The sequence below is a fragment of the Ursus maritimus genome, unplaced genomic scaffold (assembly GCF_017311325.1).
Source record: "Ursus maritimus isolate PB19 unplaced genomic scaffold, ASM1731132v1 scaffold_12, whole genome shotgun sequence".
Taxonomy (NCBI): Eukaryota; Metazoa; Chordata; class Mammalia; order Carnivora; family Ursidae; genus Ursus; species Ursus maritimus.
The window spans coordinates 72,015,317-72,037,757 of NW_024423564.1; the positions used below are offsets into that span (position 1 = coordinate 72,015,317).

The 22,441-nt window shown below is 59.1% G+C and overlaps 1 protein-coding gene across 1 annotated transcript in view; it reads right to left on the reverse strand.

The window, feature by feature from the left end:
* Positions 1 to 209: 209 nt before the first annotated feature.
* Positions 210 to 22,441, reverse strand: part of KCNQ4 (potassium voltage-gated channel subfamily Q member 4) — a 52,959-nt gene continuing 30,727 nt past the window's right edge. Inside the window, exons 4-14 of the mRNA XM_040627458.1 lie at positions 22,185 to 22,360; positions 21,488 to 21,613; positions 21,019 to 21,129; positions 20,724 to 20,819; positions 17,802 to 17,890; positions 15,982 to 16,143; positions 8,965 to 9,185; positions 7,907 to 8,006; positions 5,299 to 5,430; positions 2,950 to 3,079; positions 210 to 2,390 (exon numbers count right to left, since the gene is read on the reverse strand). Of these exons, the coding sequence (XP_040483392.1) occupies positions 2,178 to 2,390; positions 2,950 to 3,079; positions 5,299 to 5,430; positions 7,907 to 8,006; positions 8,965 to 9,185; positions 15,982 to 16,143; positions 17,802 to 17,890; positions 20,724 to 20,819; positions 21,019 to 21,129; positions 21,488 to 21,613; positions 22,185 to 22,360 (1,556 nt within the window). The 3' untranslated portion in view covers positions 210 to 2,177. The remainder of the gene's footprint in view (positions 2,391 to 2,949; positions 3,080 to 5,298; positions 5,431 to 7,906; positions 8,007 to 8,964; positions 9,186 to 15,981; positions 16,144 to 17,801; positions 17,891 to 20,723; positions 20,820 to 21,018; positions 21,130 to 21,487; positions 21,614 to 22,184; positions 22,361 to 22,441) is intronic.

A 22,441-nucleotide genomic window follows, 5' to 3' on the forward strand; every position in this document is an offset into this window, starting at 1 on the left:
CGAGCTGTGCCGAAAACCATTCTATCCTCCCGACAGTTTAGTTATCCGGGCTAATAGGTTCCATTTTCTTTTCTTTTCTTTTTTTTCCCCTTAAGCTATAATGGGTTAGGTTTTTGTTGTTTACAACCAGACAAATCCAAATCTCTTCGTCCCCACCCCCAGACCAGGTACCCCACCCCCCAGCCACTGAACAGCCAAAAGCAACCACCTCCTACTGAAAACTTTAATGAAACCAATAAGTTAATAAGTTAACAAAGTGAGGTACTTGCATATCCGAGAACTGGGTTGGTGGGGGGGACCTTAATCGTGGAAGGAGGGAAGGCTTCATCCCAAATCTCCTTTGGTCACAGGGTAATCTCATTCTCCTGCCCCTCTCCACAGCTCTGTCTCTGAGGGGATAGAAGGTGGCTCTCTGGGGACAGTGCAGTGCGGGTGAGGTGAGCCAGGACAGGCTCCATCCAGGGCATGATGGTCACATGCAGAGGGTATGTTGGGGCAGAGGCTGGGCACCGGGGGGCTGAGCGAGATCCAGCCCCAGCCCTGACGCTGGTGCATGCAGCTCCCCAGTCATGAGATGCAGGCCGCTGGGCCTGAGCCCCTGGCTCCCCGGCACCCCCAGAGGGTCACCACCAGTCCACTGCACACATCCTCCTGTTCCCTGCATTGGCTTCCAAAAGAGGGACAGAAGGGTAGGGATACCAAAGAGGTGCTGGGGGCCTGAGCGGAGGGGGGAGACTTATGCCAGTATGGGGGGGGGCTGCCAACTGAAGTGAAGAGTGAGGTGCGGAAGGAGGGGAAATGGTGCCCGTGAGCGCCAGGTGCACAGCTGGGGCCCGACAAACAGGAGAGGTGAGATGCATTATTATTCTCTCACGGAGGGAGAGTGACTAGGAAGTGGAAGCAGGTCTGATAACCACCCTGGGGAGGGCCTGGGGTCTTTCCAGTGCTGTCTAGGCCCCAGGGGTCTAGGCCTGAGTTGTGCTGTAGGGACACCGAGGAGGGTCCATGCGGGCAGCAGAAGCAGCAGTTAGGGCTCCTGGACCAGTGAGAAGTAGACGTTCTTGAGAAAGGGGAGCTGGTAAAACTCTGAGATGAGGCCTAGAGAGGCCTGGAGTCACTTCAGAGCTCCCTCTCCTACTCGGACGGAGTGGCAGGCTTCCTCTTACTGGATGTCACCCTGCAAGGCCAGTCCACTGGCATCAGCTGCAGAGGCCCAAGGAAGGCTGAACAGCTGTGTGCTCACGTCTCCAGGTGTGTGTGATTGTGTGTGTCAGGGAGTGTGAGAGACTTTCTGCACGTTCGGGAAAACTTCATATGACCATGGGAGCACTGTCCATGGGAGATTTGGAGGCAAAGACAGAAACTTGTGCTGTAAGGTGTCTAAGGGACCAAGGAGGGGAGTGGACATCCAGCAGGAAGAAGGCACCCCTGGGAGGGGATACCTGCAAATGGGAAGAAAGGCCCAAGCACTGCCCTTGGGGAGGCAAGGGAGAAACAGGCCCCATGCTGGGTGAGGAGCAGGTGATAAGCCAAAGAACAGGGATGGGGGTCATGGCCAAGCAGCCTGAGACCAGCTATTGCTGGGGGCCCATCTCCCGACGAGGGAGGGGCAGAGGGACCCCATGGGGGTCCCCAAAGTTGCATATTTAACATAGTTTGCATATATGGTGCCCAGCTGCCTTGTGACAGGGTCCTATGCTTATGGGTACCTTTGGGCACCTTGGGCCCACCCCCAAGTGGGGCGGGGACTTGGCGGGAGGGTTTCTCTGCTCTGTCCGAAGGGCGGGCCAGAGACCTCACCTTGCATAGCTGGAAGATGGGTCAGGGCTCAGGACCCCAGCGCCCCACTCCCACTCCCGGGACAGTGCCCCTGCCAGATAGACCAGCCATGTCGGGCCTTGATGGAACGGGCAGGGCACTGGGGGGCCCAGAGGCGACGGGGCAGCCGCTGCTGCTGCCCTCCGTGCGGCCTGGCATCTCACGCTCCTGAGGTGGGGCGGGTCGCTGGCACCCCCACGGTGGGTATCTCGCCTACCCAGGCCGCCAAATACTGCGTGTGGCCTCTCTCCCCGCAAGGGGGCAAGTTCAAGTAAGAGAGGAGTCCGGAGGCCTCAGAGGGCGGGTCCGAGCGCCAGGCCCAGGGGCCTGCCGGTGCTGCCCCGCCCCTGAGAAGCCCCTCAGTCCATGTTGGTGCTGACCGAGCGGGAGATGCTGAGCGTCTGTGCGGAGACGGAGATGTCCTCGTGGTCCACAGGACTGTGGTAGTCGGAGGTGATGTTGGGGTCGAAGAGCGGCACTTGCACGGTGCCCAGGCTGGCCGAGGTGCCGGAGCGCAGGCAGCGCGAGTAGAAGCCCAGCAGCAGGTCCAGCTTGTGCTCGATCGACTGCACCTGGGGGCGGGGCGGGGCTGGAGGCGGGGCTTGGGGCTGGGGCGGGGCTTGGGGAGGAGCGCGGCCAGGAGGCGGAGCTTGGCCGGGGAAGGGCGCTTCTGGGAGACGCGTCTCCTCCCGGGGGAGGTGCGGCAGGAAAGGCGGAGCTTGGCAAGAGGGCGGGAAGGTGGGAAGCCGGGGTTCATTCCCGGAGGGAAATTTAGTTGTGATTGGTTGGAATAGTCCGGGAGCTAGAGAAAGACAACTGAGGCGGGGTTACACGGCAGGAGATGAAATTTAGACGGGTTTGTCGGAGACCACAGCCACGTGCAGGCGGGGGTTGGCAGGAGAGGGTGGGTTTCTCGGGGGTCGTCTAGCAGGAGTGGGCGGGCTTCCTGGGAGGCGGGGCTGGTCTGTGGGGCCCCGGACGCGTGGGCTCTGCTCAGGCCTCCCTGGCCGGTGTCCTGGGCTGCGGCTCCGAGAAGCGCACCCTCCCCTTGTGCTGGTCCCCGCGGCCTTCCGGAGCCTCTTGGTCGACGACCAGCTCCGCCATACAAGTGAAACTCCATCCCATACTCACCTGCTTCTCCACCTTGACCACGCGTCCCATCATACTGATCTCATCCACCGCCTCTGTGTCGGAGGGCCCCTTGTCTCCCTTCTCTCGGGCCTTCCGGTCCCCGGGCCCCCGGCCCACAATCTGGTCCACCCTGTGGAAGAAAGTAACCGTCAAAGGGCCCAGACACATGCCACCCGCCCCTCCCTCAAGAGCTCTAGGTTACCTGCTGAACGGGGAGACACAGCCTGCACTGGTAGGAGGGGGCCCTTTGGCCCTGACAAATGGAGACTGAGCTGGATAGAGGGGCCGGACCTCTGCTTTGCGGGTTTGCCAACTAGCGAGCAGAGGGACCACACACACAAGCATGACAGGTAAAGCAACTGCCTCCTGGGAAGACAGGTGGGAAATGTGGACTGGCAAAAGAGAGCCGAGCGGGAATGTGAGGTATAAGGTGGACAAGGCTGGAGCTGGTCCCACCTTATTTTTCTGCTCTCCTTCACAGCATGATTCTTGAAAGCCTTATCTCTGCCCCGTCTCCAATTTCTCTCCTCCCTCCCTCTCTCAAATCTACTCCAGTCAGGCTTTCATTCCCACCATCTCCCCAGAACTACTGTTGTCAAGATCCATGCTGCTAAATTTGATGATCAACTCTCAGGCCTTGTTATACTTGACCTTTCAGTAGCACTCGGTACATCTGGCCACCCTTCTTCTGGCGCTTCCGTCATGTGGGGTGGCAAACACCACCTCCCAGTTCTCCTCCTGCCTACCTCACTGACCTCTCCTTCTCACTCTCCCTTGCTGGTTCCTCCTCCTTTACCCCCACGAAACTGCAGGACCCAAGGCTAACTCCTGGGACCTCTTTTCTCTATGCACGCTCACTAGGTGACGTCTTCAGCTGCAGAGTTGCAATTCCTCTGTAAGCTGTTGACCTCAAATCAGTATCTCACAGTCCACACCTCTCCTCTGGAGTCCACACTGCCCAGTCTAACTGCCAGAGCAACACTCCCCGAAGATGTCCGATGGGCCTCATAACCCAACACCCCCCCGACTCACCTGAGCCAAATCTGCTGCTCTAGTTGCCGTCTCTGTGTCAGCAAATGGCGGCTTTCTCCTGTTGCTTGAGCCACAACCCTGGGCTTCAGCCTTGACTCTCTTTGTTTTCCTCTTATACCCCATCAGAAAACCCTGTCAGCTCTACCTTTAAAATCTATCTGGAGTCTGCACACTTCTCCCCACCCTCACTGCTGCCACCGCGGTCCAAGTCCCCATCATCTCTTGCCTGCAAGTCTGAAGCAGCCTCCTGACTGGTCACCGGGCTTCCACCCTGGATCCCTTATAGGTCACCCTCAGCACAGCACCTAGGGTGCACCTTTAAAATACAGCTCAGATCTTGTCAGTCCTTTGCTCCAAGCTCTCCAAGGCTTGCATCTCCCCCTGGATGAATGCCAGCGTGTGTGCAGTGGCCCACGGGACTTTATACAGTCCAAGCGCCAGGCCAGAACAGACACGCCGAGCTCCTTGCTGGTCCTAAAACAACACCCCAGACACCTGCCCAAGCCTATGCTCTTGCTGTTGCCTCTGAAACCTCTTTACTTAAACAGCCACCGGGCTGGTTGCCCCACCTTTCTTTTATTTTTTTCTCAAATGTCATCTTCTTACCTATTTAAAATCACAAATCCCAATGCCCTAACCCTTACGTTTCTCCTTAGCCTTGATCATCATCTGACATCGTCTAGTCTCACTTATTTACCATCTGTTCTCTCCCACTAGAATACAAGCTCTGTGAGGGCAGGGACTCTTCCTTTCCACCAGAGCCCCACTGCCTGGCAAGTAACAAAAGCCCGACGACTATTTCTTAAGAGAACAAGTGAGTGGATGGGCAGTGAGAATGCAGGCCGCAAGAGGAGAAAGGCAAGGTGTAGGTGATTAGGGTCTTGGTGCAAGAATTCTTCCTATGTGCTGGGTGGAGAGAAGAGGTGCAGGAGGGTTCCAGAGGCAAGAGGTGGGCAGCATTGAGGACAATTTGCCAGTCCCCTTGGGAGATGGGAGATCACTAATTATTTTAATCCTATTCTTTTAGGACTAGGAAACAGTCCTCTAAAGACGTCCCCCGGGGAGTGCAGGTCGGTGGGGTTCGCAGAGAGGACTTGCAGCTGGGTCCTTCTTCAGACTCAAGGCAGGTGCGGGGTCAGGCCTCAGTGGCGCGCCGCAAGCCGGAAGCCTTGCCCAGGCCAGAAACTGCAGCTCCCGCCGAGGCCCGTAGGGGGCGCTCGCGCGGGCGCGGGCCCGGGCCCGGGGGCGGGGGGCTTGAGCCCGCAGTCCTGGCTTTGGAGCTGGGGCCCCCGCCTCACTGCCTGCCTGCACACCCACCGAGCCTGCAGGCTCTTGATCCGGCCCAGCATGTCCAGGTGCCCCGCCGAGTACTGCTCGATGACGTCCTTCACGTCGTATGGTCGCAGTGTCTCCTTGAATTTCCTTTTGGCCACCAGGAATTTCAGGATCCTGTCGGGAGAGGGGGTCTCAGCGGGAGGGGATTCTTCTCCAGCCCCCTCTCCATCCCTTTGCTAACTTTTTGCCCAGCGAGGGCACCTTCTGCTTGGGTCACTGCAAACAGCCTCTGCTGGGTCTCCCAGCCTCCCTCCCTCCCCAGCATGTTCCACCCCCACCCCCTGGACGTCTCTTTGTGTGTGTGTGTGTGTGTGTGTGTGTGTGTGTGTGTGTGTGTTAACGTGCCTGTATCTGCAGTAGCCTTAGCCTGGGAGGACAGGGACTGCGCCTGGTTTCTCCTTGCGAGCTGGGACACAGGGCAGGCATCTGTGACCACTGGTGATCAAGACGGCTTGGGACAAGACATTTTTGCGTTCACTCCACAGATGCTTGTTAGCGCCACTGTGCTGGACCCTGAGCACCCAAAGAAACATCAGACCCAGTCCCTGGTTTCAGGAGCCCTGTTCTGGAGTGGGAGACAGGACACACAATTATGGGGTGACAAGGGCCATGTCAAGGAATGGAGACAGTGGTCTAGGATGATGAGAAGGGGGAGTCTCAGCTGGGGAGGGCAGAGGACAAGTTTGAGAATGATACCTTCCATTCCCAAGGGCAAGAGGGGGATGAAAAGAGGCTTTCTGGACATAGACAGACATGGAGGCATGTGAGTGAGAGTCCATTCAAAGTAGCTGGGACAGAATGTGAAGCTAAGGGGTCAATCCACCTGGGGAGGTGGGGTGACATATAAGACGACAGAGAAAGAAGCTGGCCTTGAAGAGGAGGCTGGTGGGCAGGGGGAGGACGTACTCTGAACAGCCCTGAATCCCTGGCAGACATTGGCTGATGGGCGGCTGGGGTGGTGGGGAAGGGTTTCCCCTGCCTTAGCATGATGGTTCTGCCCACCTGTGTGGGGAATGCTCCAGAGGGGCAGAGTCTTGGGCAGGAAGACCAGACCCCGGGGCTGGGCCTGAGCTGGGAGTGGGCAGCTTGGAGCAATTCAGGACTAAAAGGGACTTCAAGGGTTCTGAGTCTGAGTCCAGAATAACTCCCATGGCTTAGACAACGGGCAGGACGGTGGTGCCACTGCCTGAAATGGGAACAGGGGAGGAAGGGCAGGTTTGGGGCATGCTGGCTATGAGGGGTCTGTGGGGTGGCCAAGGAGACCTGACCTGGGCCAGGTGGTGGCTCAGGCGATGTGTTCCACAAGCTGGTCACTTGGAGGGGAGAGACAGCATGTGTCAGGGGGGGTGGGGAGAAGCCTCAAACTCTCCGGGGAGTGGAAGGGGGCCCAGCTGACTGTGATTTTACCAGGAACACAAAACAAAGAGGCTTGTGGGTAGATGCATCAGCCAGAGAGGAGAGGAGGTGAGCCTGGAAGGCCTGGGGGTAAAGGGCGTTTGGGTGGAGACGGAGTCTAGGCCAGGACTCCACACCAAGAAGCTTGGGGGCCAGAGCCATGGCTAAAGGGCTCAGGAGACTCTGGCCCACTCTTGTCAAGGCAGGGAGAGAGCCAGTAGAGCCAGAAGGACAGGGGCTTTCAAACTTGTTTGACCAAGACCCACCATAAGAAATACATTTTACGGGGCACCGGGGTGGCTCAGTTGGTTAAGCGTCTGACTCTTGATTTTGGCTCATGTCGTGATCTCAGGGTTGGGGGATCCAGCCCCACAGTCTCTGGGCTCCACACTCAGTGGGAAGTCTGCTTGGGATTCTCTCTCTCCCTCTGCCCCTCCTCCTGCTTGTGCTCTCTCTCTATCAAATACATAAATCTTAAAAAATATATACATTTTACATCAGAAACTAGTACACACACACACACACACACGTAACTGAAATGTAGGTTTCATCAACATTATTTGCCCTTCCTATGGGGGAATGCACTCTGCTATTTTCTATTCTATTCCTTTTTTTTTTTTTTTTTATGCTGACCATGGCCCACTGAATTGATTTCACTAAGTTGATTTCAAACCATTGTGACCTGTGGTTTGAAAAGCACCGCTCTAGAGGAAGCCCTGAGGGAGACAGACAAGCTGAGGTCAAGATACCCAAGGAGAGAGAGAAACTTTGAGACACAGAAGCAAAAGGAGGATGAAACTGAGACACAGAGTTGGAGGGAAAAAGCATACAGGACAGACGCAGGGAGAGGCAGTGGCTGGTGCACAGCTAGGGGGGAGGAGGGCAGAGACGCAGAGAGGACACTGCGGGTGGAGGAGGGGACTATGGTGGGCGGCCAAGCTTACCGCCCCAGCCAGCCAGCCCTCCAGACGTGAAGAGGATGAGCAAACCCTGCTGGGAGCCATATGCCACCTCCCACCCCACCCACACTCCAGGGTCCCCGCCAGCCAGCTCCACCGAGGGTGCCAGGCGGGCAGCAGCTGGCGTGCCTGGGAGCTAGGCCAGGCCTGGCCATGAGGGCAGGCCCCAGATGGGGAGCAGCAATGGGTGGCAGACGAATTGTGGAGGGTGGGGGCACCTCAGGCCTTAGACTCACCTGACAGAGCGGATGACCGTCTTCACAGCAGGCATGACGTCATCCACTGTGAGCTCACACTGGTAGCTCTTCTCTTCTGCCACTTCCTCCGAGGGGCCCTCTGGAAAGTCAGGGGGTCCAGGTGGTGGCAGCAGAAGGGGCCCCTCCCAACCCCTACCACCACCTGCGGAACCAGCCTTAGAGATACCGATAAAGAGACAGAGGCTCAGAAAGGGTCCAGAACCTTCCTGGGGGCACAAGGCAGACCAGGCTTCTTCCCTGGCTGCCTTAGCCAGGGTGGAAAATCCTGGCTTACTGCACGCCCGTCTGCCCTCTGACCAGTCAGAGGAAGAATGTGCCTGGTGGCCACGTAAGTGGGAGTTCTTTTAGGGCACATCTGGTTTGGCCTAAGGCAAATTGCACACAGCCGTGAAGGAAGCCCCACTGGTCCCACCAGGACAGTGAGCCTCAGAGACAAGGGACCTGAGGCCTCTGCGCATAATCACACACAGTCTTATCCTTCAGCCAAGAGGGAAGGACGCTCCAGGGCCTGGCTCCCATGCCCGGCTCTGCTGCGGGGGAAGGCCCTGAAAGCAAGTCCTTCTGCCTCCGAGAGAGAGAAATGCTTCTCCCCGGCTGGTGCCCTGCACGAGGACAGGATGCTATCCTTGCTCCATGGGGGCAGGAGAGGGTGGAAGGCCAGGCAGCTTCTTGGGCAGGGGAGAGGAGGCCCTGGGCACCAGCCATGCCCAGACTCCCAGAGGTCAGCACCTCCCAAAGACTGGTGCGTGGGATTCTGTAACTTTCCAGTAAGTGGCAAAGCCAGGATTCAAAACCCCGGCAGCCTGACTCCCAAAGGCTGCGCTCTTAACCACCACCAAGTGCCACCCTCCGCATTCTCATTTGATTCTTGAACAGTCTGGAGCCCAGCAAAGCAGGTGTTATGACGCCCAGTTCACAGACCAGAAGACCAGTGCCCAAAGATGGTCAGAGAGCAGGGACTAGAACTATCTTTCCACCCCCAGCCCAGACTCTGTCCCTGCCCCACCCTCCACAGCAGGTAGGTCCTGGGGGCTCACCCTCAGCAGAGGTGCGGGGTTTGAGTCTCAGGGAGGCCCGGAAGCGGGTGCGATCGTTGAAGCTCCAGCTCTTCTGCACCTTGGTGGGGCTGGCGGCCTCGCCCACCTGCTCGCTGCTGGGGGAGGTCGGTATCGGCGGGGGGGCCAGGTGCTGCTTGGAGGGGCCTGTCCGTCGCTGAGAGCCGCCCATGCGGATGCGGTCCTTGATGCCCATCCGGCTGCTGGCAGGGCAGGTCGGGTGGGGGAGAGAGCCAAGTTAGCCGGAGCTGGGGGGCGGGTGTGCGTGGGGACGCAGCTGACTTAGGACTTGGGGGTGGCTACTGGGTTTTGCTTCTCCACCAAGTGGAGACTTCCTGGGATGGAACAAGGGTGTGGCGAGGGGAACCCTGACCCCTACAGGAAGCCGATGCAGGGTCAGTCTGAGCAGATCCCCTCCCTACCCCCATCTCCCACCCCTCATTGCACACAGATAGGGGGTGCACAGGAGACAGATGTCAGAGCGGAAGCAGTGAGAGAGACCCAAGAAGGGAGTCAGTGACAGGAGGATGGGAGAGCTGGGCCTGGCTCAGGTGGGTGGGTGAAGGTGGAGTGGCCACCCCTTTGGGCACAGATAGGCTGCTGGGGGATGGAGAAGCTCACCTGGCCATACACACTGAGAAAGGCCTCCAGGTCCTCACTGTACACAGAGGCAGGCTGTGTGGAGTCGATGGTGTGTGTGTGTGTGTGTGTATGTGTGCACACACGTGTGTGCACACCATGTGACAGTGTGGGTACCCAAGTACCAGTGTGTCTACATGTGTCAATTTCTATTTTCTTCTTTTCCTGCTGGAGCTCTTGATCCCACACTGATCGGTCAGGTCAGGGTTTAGGACCTGGTCCAGCTTTGCAGGTGGAACATTGCAAAACTCCAAAGGTCGGCATCACCCAGGCTTCAGCATAAACGGGGCCACCCAGGGGTGCAATGTGCTGGCTGCAGAGGGCCTTGGCCTTGTGGGTCTAGCTGCTGGGCCCACATATACACTCCGGACATGTCTGGTGCCCACCCTCCTGGCGAAGGTCTTAACCTGTTCTTCTGTGGTCTCCCCTGCCTGAGTTCTGCCGACCTGGATGGATGTTCACCCTCCCAGCCCTGCAACCCCCACTGCCTAACGAACCCCCATTTCAGCAACACCCACACACGTCTGTGTGTAGGGGAACACACATGTGCGTGTCTGTGCGTGTGCTCAGACTTCCCTTCCCACACCCCGACTCCCCACCACATCCCCAAACCTTGGAGGAAGACGGGTGCAGGGAGGCCCCAGGTCGCCCCAGGCAAGCCCTGGTCAGCCAATACCTGGTAGAGTAATCTGTGCCCAAGAATTTCAAGGACCATGTTCTCACTGTCTGAGTAGGACCTATGCAAACGTCCCCCACCCCACGTCCTGGGGTGTCACCACTGCCTCCCTGCTGTGGCTTAAAGACAGGTTGGGGACCCTTCCACCCCAAATGTCCGGGGCCCTGGCTCAGGAGAGCACCAGCCAGTCTTGGAGGAGGCCTAAGGTGGGGCACAGATTGGGGGAGGAGACTGTGTCACCTACTATCAGGGACTTTCAGGTCAAGAGTTGACCAGAGGATAGATTCTGGTTTCAGGGCTAGGTGGGAGTGAGGATCCCCCATGCCCTAGGCATGGGGTACAGGGTACAGAGCCAAAGTGCTGAGGTGAGGAAGATCTTGAAACCAGGGGCACCTTCAGGAAGGCAGCCAGGATGAAAGGCCATCCTTATGAGTAGGGCCTCTGCTCTTCTAGAAGGGAGAGGTTATAGGTCATGGGTTGGAGCCCTGAGGATATCAGAAGGGAAGGACGAGGCAACCCCACAATCCAGCACGCTGTTTGCTGGCCCAGGATCCCCTCAACACATCCCAAGGATTCCAACCAAAGTTTGAGGCTGGGTCTCCCAAACTTTCCTCTGCAGAGCCATTCCTTCAGGCTCTCCTCATGCTGGCAAGCAACCCCCACCCTCCTGGCCCGTGCAACCCCTCCCTCTGTCCTCCACTCCTCCAAGGGGTGTGGGGGGGGGTGGAGAAGGCCTTGACACATAGCCAAGGGCCTGGAACTCCAGATCTCTGCACCCAGCACATCACTCCAATGACATTGTGGGGGAAGGGGGTGACCTCCCTGTCACGAGAAGTGTACAAGCAAGACCGAGCTTGCTCTCAGCAGGACTTAGGGAGGAAGGGGTCTGGAGGCTTGCACTAGAGGCCTTGAAAGGTCCCTTTCCAGCTCTGATTCTGTGATGGTTGAAGGAGCTTCTAGCCTGGTTTGTGGGGTTCTGTAACTTTCCAGCCAGCCAGAGGCCCTGGGCTCCTCTTCAATGTAAGAAGGCACTGTTTTCCCAGGGGTGGCCCTGGATTCCAGCTCCTTGGGCGAGGCCCAGAAAATGGCTCATGTCAGCCTCTCTGGAGCCTAAAAGCTCAAACAAAATGGAACCCATCCCGGCTCCTCAGCACACGCACGGTTCTGTCTGAACGCCTTGGCCCTTCCAGCTCTCTCTGGGCTGCTTCATGGGGTGGGCTCCACATTTACCATCCCTAGTTTGCAGACTGGGAAGGAGGGAAAGTGACCTGCGCAAAGGCCTAGAGCCCCTGTGGATGCAGCAAGGATCAGAACCCAGTTTTTTCTGACTTCAGACACTGTTCTTTCTCTGGAACTAATGATCAGGAGAGCGTCTAGGGCAGCGCTTCTCTAATGGGGGCAATCTTGCTCACTAGGGGACATGTGGCAATGTCTGGAGATGTTTCTCGTTGTCCCATTGGAGGGTGGTCCTGGCAGCTAGTGGGTCGAGGCCAGAAGGTTGCCTAACAATGCTAAATAACGCCTGTGACAGCCCCCACCCATGAAGCATTCTCCGAACCTGACTTCCATGGCGCCGAGGTTGAGAAACGGGTCTAAGGGGTCTGTTGGTGTCCTGGCGCACAGATGGGCTAGGCTTGCCTGAGGCTATCCAGTGGCGGAGGGCAAGCTCCGGACACAAGCTGCCCTCTACTGCCCTGCTGGGTCAACCCCTGTGTCCGCTTTCCCAAGGAATGACTTTAAGGGTTCCATCTGCTACCAAAGGCCGAGCGCATGGGGGAAGAGGCAGCCAACCCCTCCTGATGCTGCGGACATCCCCTCTCTTCAGGACGGTGGATGCAGCCCCATCGCTGGCCCCTCTGCCCCAGCATTGCCCTTCCTGCCCTTCCTGCCCACACAGCTAAAGTCATCTTGCAAAGGGGCAGGTCTAACCCAGAGACTCCTTGGCTTAACCCTTGCAGCGTGTCTCTATTTCCTTCAGCCATGGTTTCCAAGCTACTTTTAGAAATGAGCCCTAACTGCTCCGCAGGCCACATGGAGCACGGCCGACCATTTATATAGCACTTCCTATGACCCGAGCACGTTGTGAACGGGAGCAGATGCGGTTACGATCCGCAGGTTACGTCTGAAGAAACTGAGGCACCCAGGGCTTAAGGGGACAGTCCCCTCGCTAGGGAGTGGTGGCCAGGGTTGGATCCAGAATACTAGTTCCTAAGAAGCGCTGCCTCTTGGATGGGCAGGCAGGAGCTCAGTCCCCCAGGCACTTATGGGCTCCTCAACCCACAAGGCTCCAGAAGCACTTTTGGGCAACCCAAGGGTCAAGGAGCCCAGGCTGCCAGGCAGGGCCTACAGGATGGCGCTCATGCAGGGCTCTGGGGTTCTTTGCGATCCAGCTCTGCCCCGACCTCACTCGTGACCCCACACTCTCCGATCTGGCCATGCTGGGCTGCCTGCTCCTTCCCCACGGCTGTGCCTGCTCAAGCCTCCTCACTGATGCCGTTTCTTTGGCCCGGGATGCCCTCCCTCACGTCCACTCCTTTGTGGGCGGCCTCTAGGTGAAGGGCCTGACCCTGGCTCCAGAGCCCCTCTGCTTCCTCCTTTCATTGCATTCATCACACTGAACAGCACTCGCCCTTTGCAAGTCTCTGGGCGCCATCTGTTAGTCACCGCTGTGTCCCCAGTGCAGGGCCTGGAACGTGGTGGTGATGCGGCTATCCGAGCCCGGCTCTAGAGTTAGCCAAAGAGGTGCCAACCCCAGCTCTTTCAGGCATCAGCTAGGTCCCTGGGGGGAGGGGGGGCAGTGGGAAGCCAGGAAGCTAAACCCAAAGCCCAGCAAAAGTCAGAGTGGGAAGGACCCTCAGAGAGCCTCTAGTTCAATCTGCCCATTCTACAGATGGGAAACCGAGGTCCAGAGAAAGGAAGCGATGTGACCCAGGTCACACAGGGGGTCAGTGGCAGAGCCAGAACTCATTCCAAGTCTCCCTACAGATGTCCCTCCTGGCAGAGTGGGCACCAGGCCCATGCCCCCCGACCTGGCAGAGGCATCCGCAGGAAGGTAAGAGGCTCGTCAGGGTCCCAAGGCAGACAGCAGGCAGCAGGCACATGCACCTTGTCCTTGGCCTATCCTGTCCCCCTCTCCAGCCCCTGAACTGGGTGGGGCAAGGAGGAGTGGGGGCAGGAGGAGCAGGCGAGGGGGTACCTCGGTCTCCAGCTGGCGTGGATCCGAAAGAAACTCCGCTTATTACTAAACATCTGGCTGGAAGTTGAGAACAAGACACAAACAGAGGTTAGTGGGAAGGGGGCAGGTGGGCCGAGCGTGGGGAGCGGCCAGGATGGGGCTGGCTTCCTGCGGCTGGTGGGAGAGAAGAACCCCTCCCAAGCCACCCTCCACCCGCATCCCCTGAATGCAGATTCTCAACATTTGCATAAGGGTCTGCGCAGCACGTGAAATAGAGTTCTGTGCCCCTCCTCCAGAGATTCTCATTCTGTGGGCTTGGGGAGAGGTCCAGTATCTGCATTTTTTAGCGAACACCCCACAGCCGCTGCTGCAGGAAGTCAGGGGACCATGCCTTGAGAAACATCATCTTAGCGCCTCATTGAAAAACCTCCAAGAGAGGAGGCGCTGGCCTCAGCAATGCCACCCCCCAGGAAGTCCTGCTTCTGGTAGTCCTGGGAACGCACTCCGCCTGGGCCTACCCACAAGCACCACTCAGGGTGTGGCCAACCAGGAGAAGTGTGTACGTGTACGTGGTGGTGGGGAAGAGGGGTCCTGTCTGGAGCACCCACCCCATAGGGCCCAGTCAGCCAAAAGTAAGGATACGGGCCTGAGCCTAGTGGCTGACGCCCTAGAAGTCACAGCTCAACCTCCTGGGGTGCCTGGGGAGAGGGGACACTCCACCACCATCACCACGAGCCCCGGCCACACAGACACTCCAGGACAGACGGACACAAGGCTGGGAATTAGTGAATGCCAAGCCCTCGGCAGTCATCTGGTCCTAGGCTTTGGGGGACCCAGAGCCCCAGAGCAGTTGTGGGTGGGAGAGGTGCTGGGCTCCAGGTGTGTCTCCATCTCCAGAACCTTCCTATCCAGGCCAGGTGAGACCAGCGCAAACTGGAAGCTCCAGAAAGCACTAGCCCAGGCCCTGGGCAGAGTTGCTCAAATACCCCAACTTCTGAGTTTTACCTATGAGCTGCGGCTGGATGGGGGTGGGGATAACACTGAAGGGCCTTCGGCCAGGGGCAGAGAATCCGACCCGGAGCCACACCGTGGACTCTCTTCCAGGGAGCTCCCAGCCTGGTCTGGCCAGTCGTGCGTCCCCTCCCTCCAGCCCCTGACCTGGAGCGACCCTCCATCTCCCTGCTTCTGTTCAGCCCCTGGCCACAGATGCCCTCACTGATCTGCCTTCACTGGGAAGAAATGCTGCTCCCAAAATCCTCTGCACCAACTCCCCCCCACCACCCCATTTCCCCTGGCCTTTTCAGCCGAGAGAACCCAGGGCCCCGGTCAGCCTAAACATTGCTGGTGTTCCGCTCAGGACCCAGAGGCCCAGAGTGACTCGATGACTTTCTCAAGGACACACAGCGTCAGGTGGTAGAGGCCAGCTTTCACCACACCGCCTCCTTCGGATCTCCGAGTGGCTGGCCTCTTCTCCGCTCCCTCGTTCTGGGCCCAGGGCTCAGAATCACACCCGAGGCTTAAGGCCCAGATGTCTACCTGGCTGATGAGGGGTGATGTGTGAAGATGAGACAAAACAGAGATGGGGAGGAGGCAGGGGAGGAATGAGGAGGGATTGAATTCTTGACCTCAGAGCTGTCCCTCTACAGGGGGCAGCCCCTTTCTCATTCTGTGAGTCCGTGAGCTTCCCTTCTCCAAAAATGCCTGGAATTCCACAACTTTGAACATTTATGTGGGGTAAGCATGGTTCTTTCTTTGTTCTTCTTCCAAAATGCAAAAGCTCCCAGAGAGACAGGTCAAGAGGAAAGAGACTGTGAGGATAAGCAAAATGTCCCTCAGTAAGGAAGAAAGGCATTGTGGGAGAATCCCCAGAGGACCCTCTGGGATTAGCCAAGCTGTGGACCGGGGTTGCGCAAGACAAGAGCATTAGTCATCGGCTGAGTTTACGGAGGTCCGACAGCGGTTCTTAGTCACAGGGCTCTCTCTCCAGCTGGTACCTCGACCCCGAGGAGCAAGCTCAGTGGCCCCTTCTAGAGGGACATGCTGTGGGAGGGGGTGCCCTGCCCTCACGTCCCAGGATGGTGCCCACGATTACCTGAGCCGTAAGCACCTGTGGCCAGCGGCCTCCTCCTCTCTCCAGCTGCCCGGGAGGGATGGGGGTGCAGGGATGGAAGAGTGAGGGGACGTGGAAACAGAGAAAGAAAGAGGACAAATGGAATGAATGGAGGAGGTGCCGGGAAAGGACGGTGCGGATATCTCCCCCACTCAGACCCTTAGAGCCCCAGGTGACAAGCAGGTGAGTCCAGCCTGGCCTCTCCAGAGAGGCTCTCAGTCTGTACCTGGCAGGCCGTCCGACGACACCTGCCCAGGCCTTGTGACAAGGCTTGGGAGTCCCCAGAACAGGCCCAGACACCCACACGGTGGCTGCACACAAGTCTGAGAGAGGGTGAGACAAAGAATGGAAGAGGAGGAGGAGAAGCGAGAGGAGGTGGCGGCCCCGGGGGGCCCCTACCTTTCCCCAGGGCAGAAGGAGGCGCTGCCCGGCCGGTGGCAGGTGGCAACGGGCGGGTAACGGGAGGGCGCTCCGTCAGGTACCGGCGCCCGCCGCACCTCCAGGGGCCGTAGGCCCCCGTTGCGGGCCCGTTGCACGTGCTCAAACAAGAGGGCCAGCTCTCTGCAGGAGAGGGCACCATCAGCGGCAGGCAGGGCTGCTGGGCACCGAGCTCCAGAGCTCAGATCCCCCCAGGCTCTGCCTCCAGAGGTGCTCAGCACACACCCCAAGCCGGAACCGGCAGGGTGGGGGGTGGGAGAGACCAATCCTCCTCCCTCCCTTTCTGCACTCAGCTCCTAGGAAATCCTCAGGGCTGCCGAGGACGGTTGTGCAGGTTGGGCACAACTCGAGGGCCCCCTCAGAAGGCGGTAAGTGGCAGCTTGAATCTAACCTACTCTCTGCTTGTCAAGCGGAGTGCCTAGACATGGAGCTATGCCCTCCTGGAGGCCAGCGGCTGCCCTGAAACCCTCACCCTCCAGATCTGACTGGATTGTCGGGGGAAACTGAGGCGCGGGAGAGAGACTTGATTGGGTAGCTAGCTCAGCTACCCACTCCTCCAGCATCCACTCCTGCCACTGGGTTCTTGGAGACTAGCTTTGGGGCTCAGCTTCTTTCTAACTCTCCATGCCACTTCTATTTCCATGACCAAAGGACGGTATCTCCCCTCTGCCTTCCCATTATATGGACAAGGAAACTGAGCTCCGAGGAGCAGAAGGCCCGTGGACCTAGAATCTCTAATCCAAGCTCTGTCCCTCTTATCAGAGGGCCCAGTACTACCCCCAAATCTTCCCTCCCCCTCACATACACCCTATTTCTAACAAACCAGACCCTGCCCCACTCCCCAAGGCCTGGCCTTGCGTCCTTAGAGCCACCCCAGAAAGGGAGGACCCTTCCAAACCAACCACCGCCCTGTCTCTGAGGTGGGAGCTTGCCTCTGCCAAGAGGAGATGGGGGGGACCCCGTGTGATTCTGGGAGCCCCCCCCCAACCCGTTCTCTCCTGCCTCTTCCCCTAGGAAGCCCCTGGAGCTGGGAGGGAGCAGGGAGAGGGAGCCAGGTGTAGGGGTGAGTGAGAACTAATGAGGAATGAGGCACCCGGCACCCGCAGAAGCGCTGAGCACAGCTGCCTCGCCCAGCCTCACCCAGCCTCGCGCTTGATTCCCTGCCTGCCCGCAGGACTGAGCCACACTCCGTGGTCTTCATTCCTGCCCGAGGGCCTGGCCAGCCACCTGGCCACACAGACCCTGGTGATCGCTATTAATAATCTTCTGTGGGCAGCCACCCCCAGGTGCAGTGGGATGAACTCACTTCTGGGCACTAGGGCCTGGAAAAGTAGGGGCCTATTCACACACAGGGGTGCTGGGGTGGGCCCCTGAACCCAGCTCTGGCACACGCGTTCTTGCATGTGTGTGTACGGCAGGCTGGCAAGGGCTAACCCGACCCGTGACTCCGACAGAGGGGAGATGAGCTGGCAGCGCCTCCGCCCTGAATGGCGGCACTAGGGGCTAGCATGCGGACAGCCAGCGCTCCAGAGCCCGGGGTGCAGCAGGGGGGCGGGGCTCCACCCCGGGCCCAGGCCCAGCATCCACCACGGGGCAGAGCGGACTGGGAGAGAAGACACTCGGGGCTCTGCATTACACGGGATATGCAGAGCCCGCCCCAGACACTCCTTTGGGAGCCGTCACCCCTTTCCCACCCTCCAGGGCCGGGTCCCAGTCACTTGTCCTCCAGGGTACATCACCACCGCCCCCCTCCGCCCATGCCCCCCTGCAGCAGGGCCTACCTGAAGGATGGGAGGATACTGTCGTAGTAGTACCAGGTGGCCGTCAGGTAGGCCCGGCTCGTGTCGGTGGAGTACAGGCGCCAGGCAGCCTGTCGTAGGAGGGAAGGGGAAGGGAGGACAAGGCATCAGCGAAGCCACTCCACCCCTCACCAGCCCTCTGCCCTCAGAGGAACCGGTCCTTGGGTCAGCTGAAGGAGACCCAGAGCCAGAGGCCAGTTCCAGCTCCAGGCAGGGCCAGACACGGGGACCCAGAGAGAAAGGACTTCCCCAAGGCGGCCCGCGGGTCGGCATCAGAGCCAGGGGTCTAAGGTAAGAGCTGGGCTCTGTCATCAGGCAGACGTGGGTTTCTAGGCCCGGCTTTGCCCTTTATTAGCGTGGGCAGATGAGGTAAGGCTGCAGAGCCCCGCCTGCCTCACCTGTGAACTGGATAAAATACGACTCACCTAACAGCCTGACAGGAAGAAAAAAAGGGCAGATGTCTGTTAGATGCCAAGCACAGCGCCTGGCACAAAGGCCCTTAATACCAGGCTTCCCTGTTCACGACTCTTGTCCCTCCTGTTACCACGGCTGGAAAGTATCTAGGCCTCGTGTATTTGATGAACGTCGTCCTTCTCCCTCCCTAGACCCTAAGCTGGGTCTTGGTCACCACTGTACCCTTCGGCATATGGTAGGTGCTCGGCAACAGTGTGGGGAATAAATACTGACTGAGTGAATTCTTACTGCTACGAATACATCCACTTCATCTGTGCCAGCTGCCTGTCACTGCCCACGGGGTTGAGGAGGGAAGGCGGGAGCATCACTCACCAAGCCCTCAGCCTCCAGGGACTTGCAGGGTTTTCTCTGCAGCAGGAGGGATGCGGGGTGGACAAGAGGAAGGACTGTCTCTCTCCCTCCAGGTAAGAAGAAGAGCCAAGGAGGGACTGTGAGTGCGGTGATTAGGGAGGGCAGGCGGCACGGACCAAGGCTAGCTGAGCCCTGGAGGCCCCCCTTCTTTGGGTGTCTCTTGTCCTTAAGGGACGGCCCACCGCTGACCTCACTGGCCAGGCACCCTCCGAGGACAGGAATATTTTTGCTTCCTGCTTGCCTAGGCCCCTGGCTTGAGCTGGGGAGCAGCTGCCAGGGCTGTCTCATTAATTACGGGCACCACAATACCAGCTGTCTCGTGGCATGGACAGTGCCAGCCGCCTGCCCCTCCAATGCCCCTTGGAAGTCCAGCTCCCAGGGGACGACGGCCATTGTGCCCCACGGGACGCTGAGAAGGAAAGACTGGGCTGGTGGCTGGAGATAGCAGGGATGGGGAGGGGGCTCCACCCTGGGGAGGAGAGATAAGGGGGGGGCTGAGTCAGACTTGGATCGGGGAGTCCGAGGGTGGCATGCTGGGACCAGGCCAAGTATTCCCTGAACTACTTCCCGCAGGGGCTGCTCTCGCGCTCAGCCTGACTATAGAGAAGCCAGGGCCGAGTCACAGAGTCCCCCCAAAAATCAGAGCCCTTGCCTCCCTCCCCCCATGCCCTATCAGAATGCCTCAGCACAGTGGAGGAAACGGGGACCACACACTCCTGCTTTTCTTCCCACCCCTACGGTTGCTCCTTTTCTGTCTCCTTGACTGGTGCACTCTGCTCGCCCGGTCGCCGAATGCTGAGGTTCCTAAACGCTCCTCGTCTCGGTGTCTGCTCCACCCTGGGCCAGCTCATCCGTGCCCTGGGCTTCAGCACATCCCTCTCCCCTCAGCTGCAGACCGTATGTGCAGCTGCCTCTTCAGCGCTCGGGACGGAGGCCCCGCACGCTCTCCGTGCTCCAGCCAAACTCACATTCCTCAGGCCCCGAATCTGGTCCCCCTCCAGTGGGGAGGGCCATCAATCACCAGCTGGGCAAGCCAGAAACCTGGAAGTCACCCGCCAGGCACCTCCCTCGCCCTCTCCCTCACTCCTGAGGCCACGAATTTCCCCCCTAAATATACAGAATTGGCCCACTTCTTCCCATCTCAACTGTTGCGATGCTAGTCCAGCACCCTGCCTTGCCCCGACAGTTGCCAGAGCCTCTTGTCATCTCCCACACACACCTGGGGCACTCTGCAAGCCATTCACCTCTTTTCAAAACACAAATCTGAAATCTGATCATGTCACCCATTCCTCCTATTTCATACCTGTCAGTGATTCCTCATTGCTCTTAGGATAGTGTTAAACTCCTCCCTGTGGCCCTCAGGTCTGGGCCTCGGCCACTTACCCAACCCCTTCCACTATATACTCCTCTTTGAGCTTTCTGTCCCAGCCTCGCTAGCTGCCTTCCAGTTCACAAACACACCACGCTCCCTTCCACCACAGGGCCTTTGCACGTGCTGTTCCCTTACTTTGAATGCTCCCCTCCTTCACCTCTTCACCTAGTTGACTCCTACCAGACCTCCAGCTCCCAATTCAAGCATCAGTTTCCCAGGGTCGTCATCCCAGAGTTCCCCTTCCAGGTCGGATCAGGCCAGGACCTTGTTAAATGCTCTTCAGAGAACTATTCTTTCTTTCAAAGTGTTTGTCTCAGTTTATAGTTACAACATTCATTTGTGTGAGTGCTTATGGAATGAACGGGTGTTGGGAGCAGTGTGGGCTTACTGATGACTGCACAGCCTTCGGGTGGCAGGACAAAAGGCCCTAGGCCCCACTCCACTGCCGGCCACGTAGAGCTGGGGCTGGAGCGGAACAGTGGGGCAGCTCTGATGAGGCCTGAACTGGGCATGTGACGCAAAGGAAGTTTCTGACAGTCCCACTTAGCACCCCAGCTCTAGCCCTGACTTGGCATGTGACCCCAGAGAAGTCACATCTGCTCTCGGAGCTTCAAAGTGGAGTCACAATTGTGAAACTGGGACACCTGGGTCAGCACAGAGAAGCTGACACACCAGTTCATCTCAGGGGCTTCCTGGGCGTCTTGTACCTGGATGAGGTTGGCTGCAGGCATCCTCCTCTTCTCGAAGTGCTTCTGACGGTGCTGCTCCTGCACCTTCAGGGCAAAGCCAGAGCCCAGGATGCCCTAGGGGCAGAGGCGTGGTTGGGAGAAAGGGGTGGAGGGGGACAACAAAAGGTGGGAAAGGCCCTTTTGGGCCTCATCTGGGCCCCTCTGAGCTCTCTCCTCCCCCATCCATGCAAATCCAGGAGAAGGGCTTAGCTGGCTCTGCCCCCCGGGGGCCCTCTCCCCCAGTCTGGGAGATCCTAAGTGCAGGGGAACTCACGGCAGGCAAGGCAAAGAAGGAGATGCCCAGTAAGGCGAAGCCGGCCGCCAGGACCCTGCCCAGCCATGTGTGCGGTGTCTTGTCACCATAGCCAATGGTCGTCAGTGTGATCTGGGGACACAAAGAGTTTACCCTCAGGGCTAAAGAGCTTGTTGGGTGGCAGGTGGGAGCCTGATCAAGAGGGGGGGTGCCCTATGGTCGTCCACAAGAGCTGGGTAGGGGCGTAGATGGACCGCTCCCCTTCCCTGCCCGGTGCTGGTCAGGGGTGAGGTCGCAGGGGCTTGGTGTGGGAACTGTGGAGCACAAGCCGATCTCCTGGGGCAAGCTGGGGGCTAACACAGGGGCTGGTCACAGGGGGTCCTGGCCCTAGCTGAGAGGACAGGCTCGCTCAACCCTGAGTCAGAGTCACAGTGGTCCCCCAGGGGAGGGTCTCAGGAAGAAGGCCAGACCCGCACAGACCCTCACGCACCGTCCCCCACCAGAGCGAGTCGGCGTAGGAGGAGAAGTCCGAGTTGGCGTCCTTCTCAGCCAGATAGACCAGGAAGGAGGCGAAGATGAGCACCAGGAACCCGATGTACCAGGCGGTGATCAGCTCCTGCGAGGGCAGCAAGGCTGAGAACATGAGGAGGGCCGAGGGGGAGGGGCATGGGGAAGGGAGGTACGCTGTGCCCACCTGCCAGAGGTGGGCGGGGGAGGTTCCCACAATGACCTGAGAGAGGTGTTCTGGAGGGGGGACAAAAGTTCCCCACCTCTCGGAGTTGCCGGACAGCGGCTCTGCCTCTTTCCTTTCCCAGCTCCTCACCTGCTTGGCCTTCCCGCCTTCCAGGAGGGGGCCAGGCCCTCACAAAAACAAGGGTACACCCCCGACCCCGCCCTTGACCCTCCAGATTCCACACTCAGACCTCAGGCCCCAGGCCCGCTGCCCCCAGCGCCCCACGCCGCCCCACACACACCGCCCCAGCTCCCCGCTTGGCTGTGCGCATAGACCCCCGAAACCCAGAAGCTTCCAAGTGGGCCCCTCCAGCCTTACCCCGCAGGCCCCGCCTCCTGGCCTACACCTGCCCCCCGACCCAGCCCCTGCCCGGCCTCAGAGATGGGGTCCTGTGTCGGGGCCCCGCGGGTCCAGGTCTCGCCTGCCCTCGCCCCCGCCGGCGCGCAGGGCGCACCTTGCTGTGCGCGTAGACCACCGAGCCCAGCAGCTTCCAGGTGCCGCCGCGGCGGTCCATGCGCACCATACGCAGAATCTGCAGGAAGCGCATGCTGCGCAGCGCCGACGTGGCGAAGATGTTGCCCTGCGTGCCCGCGGCGATGACGGCCACCGAGGCCACGAACACGATGAAGTCTGCAGGCGGGGAGGCGAGGTCACGCCCTGCATCAGGCTCCGAAGTGGGGGCGGGGGGTCCTGGGGCCGTGGGGGGGGGGG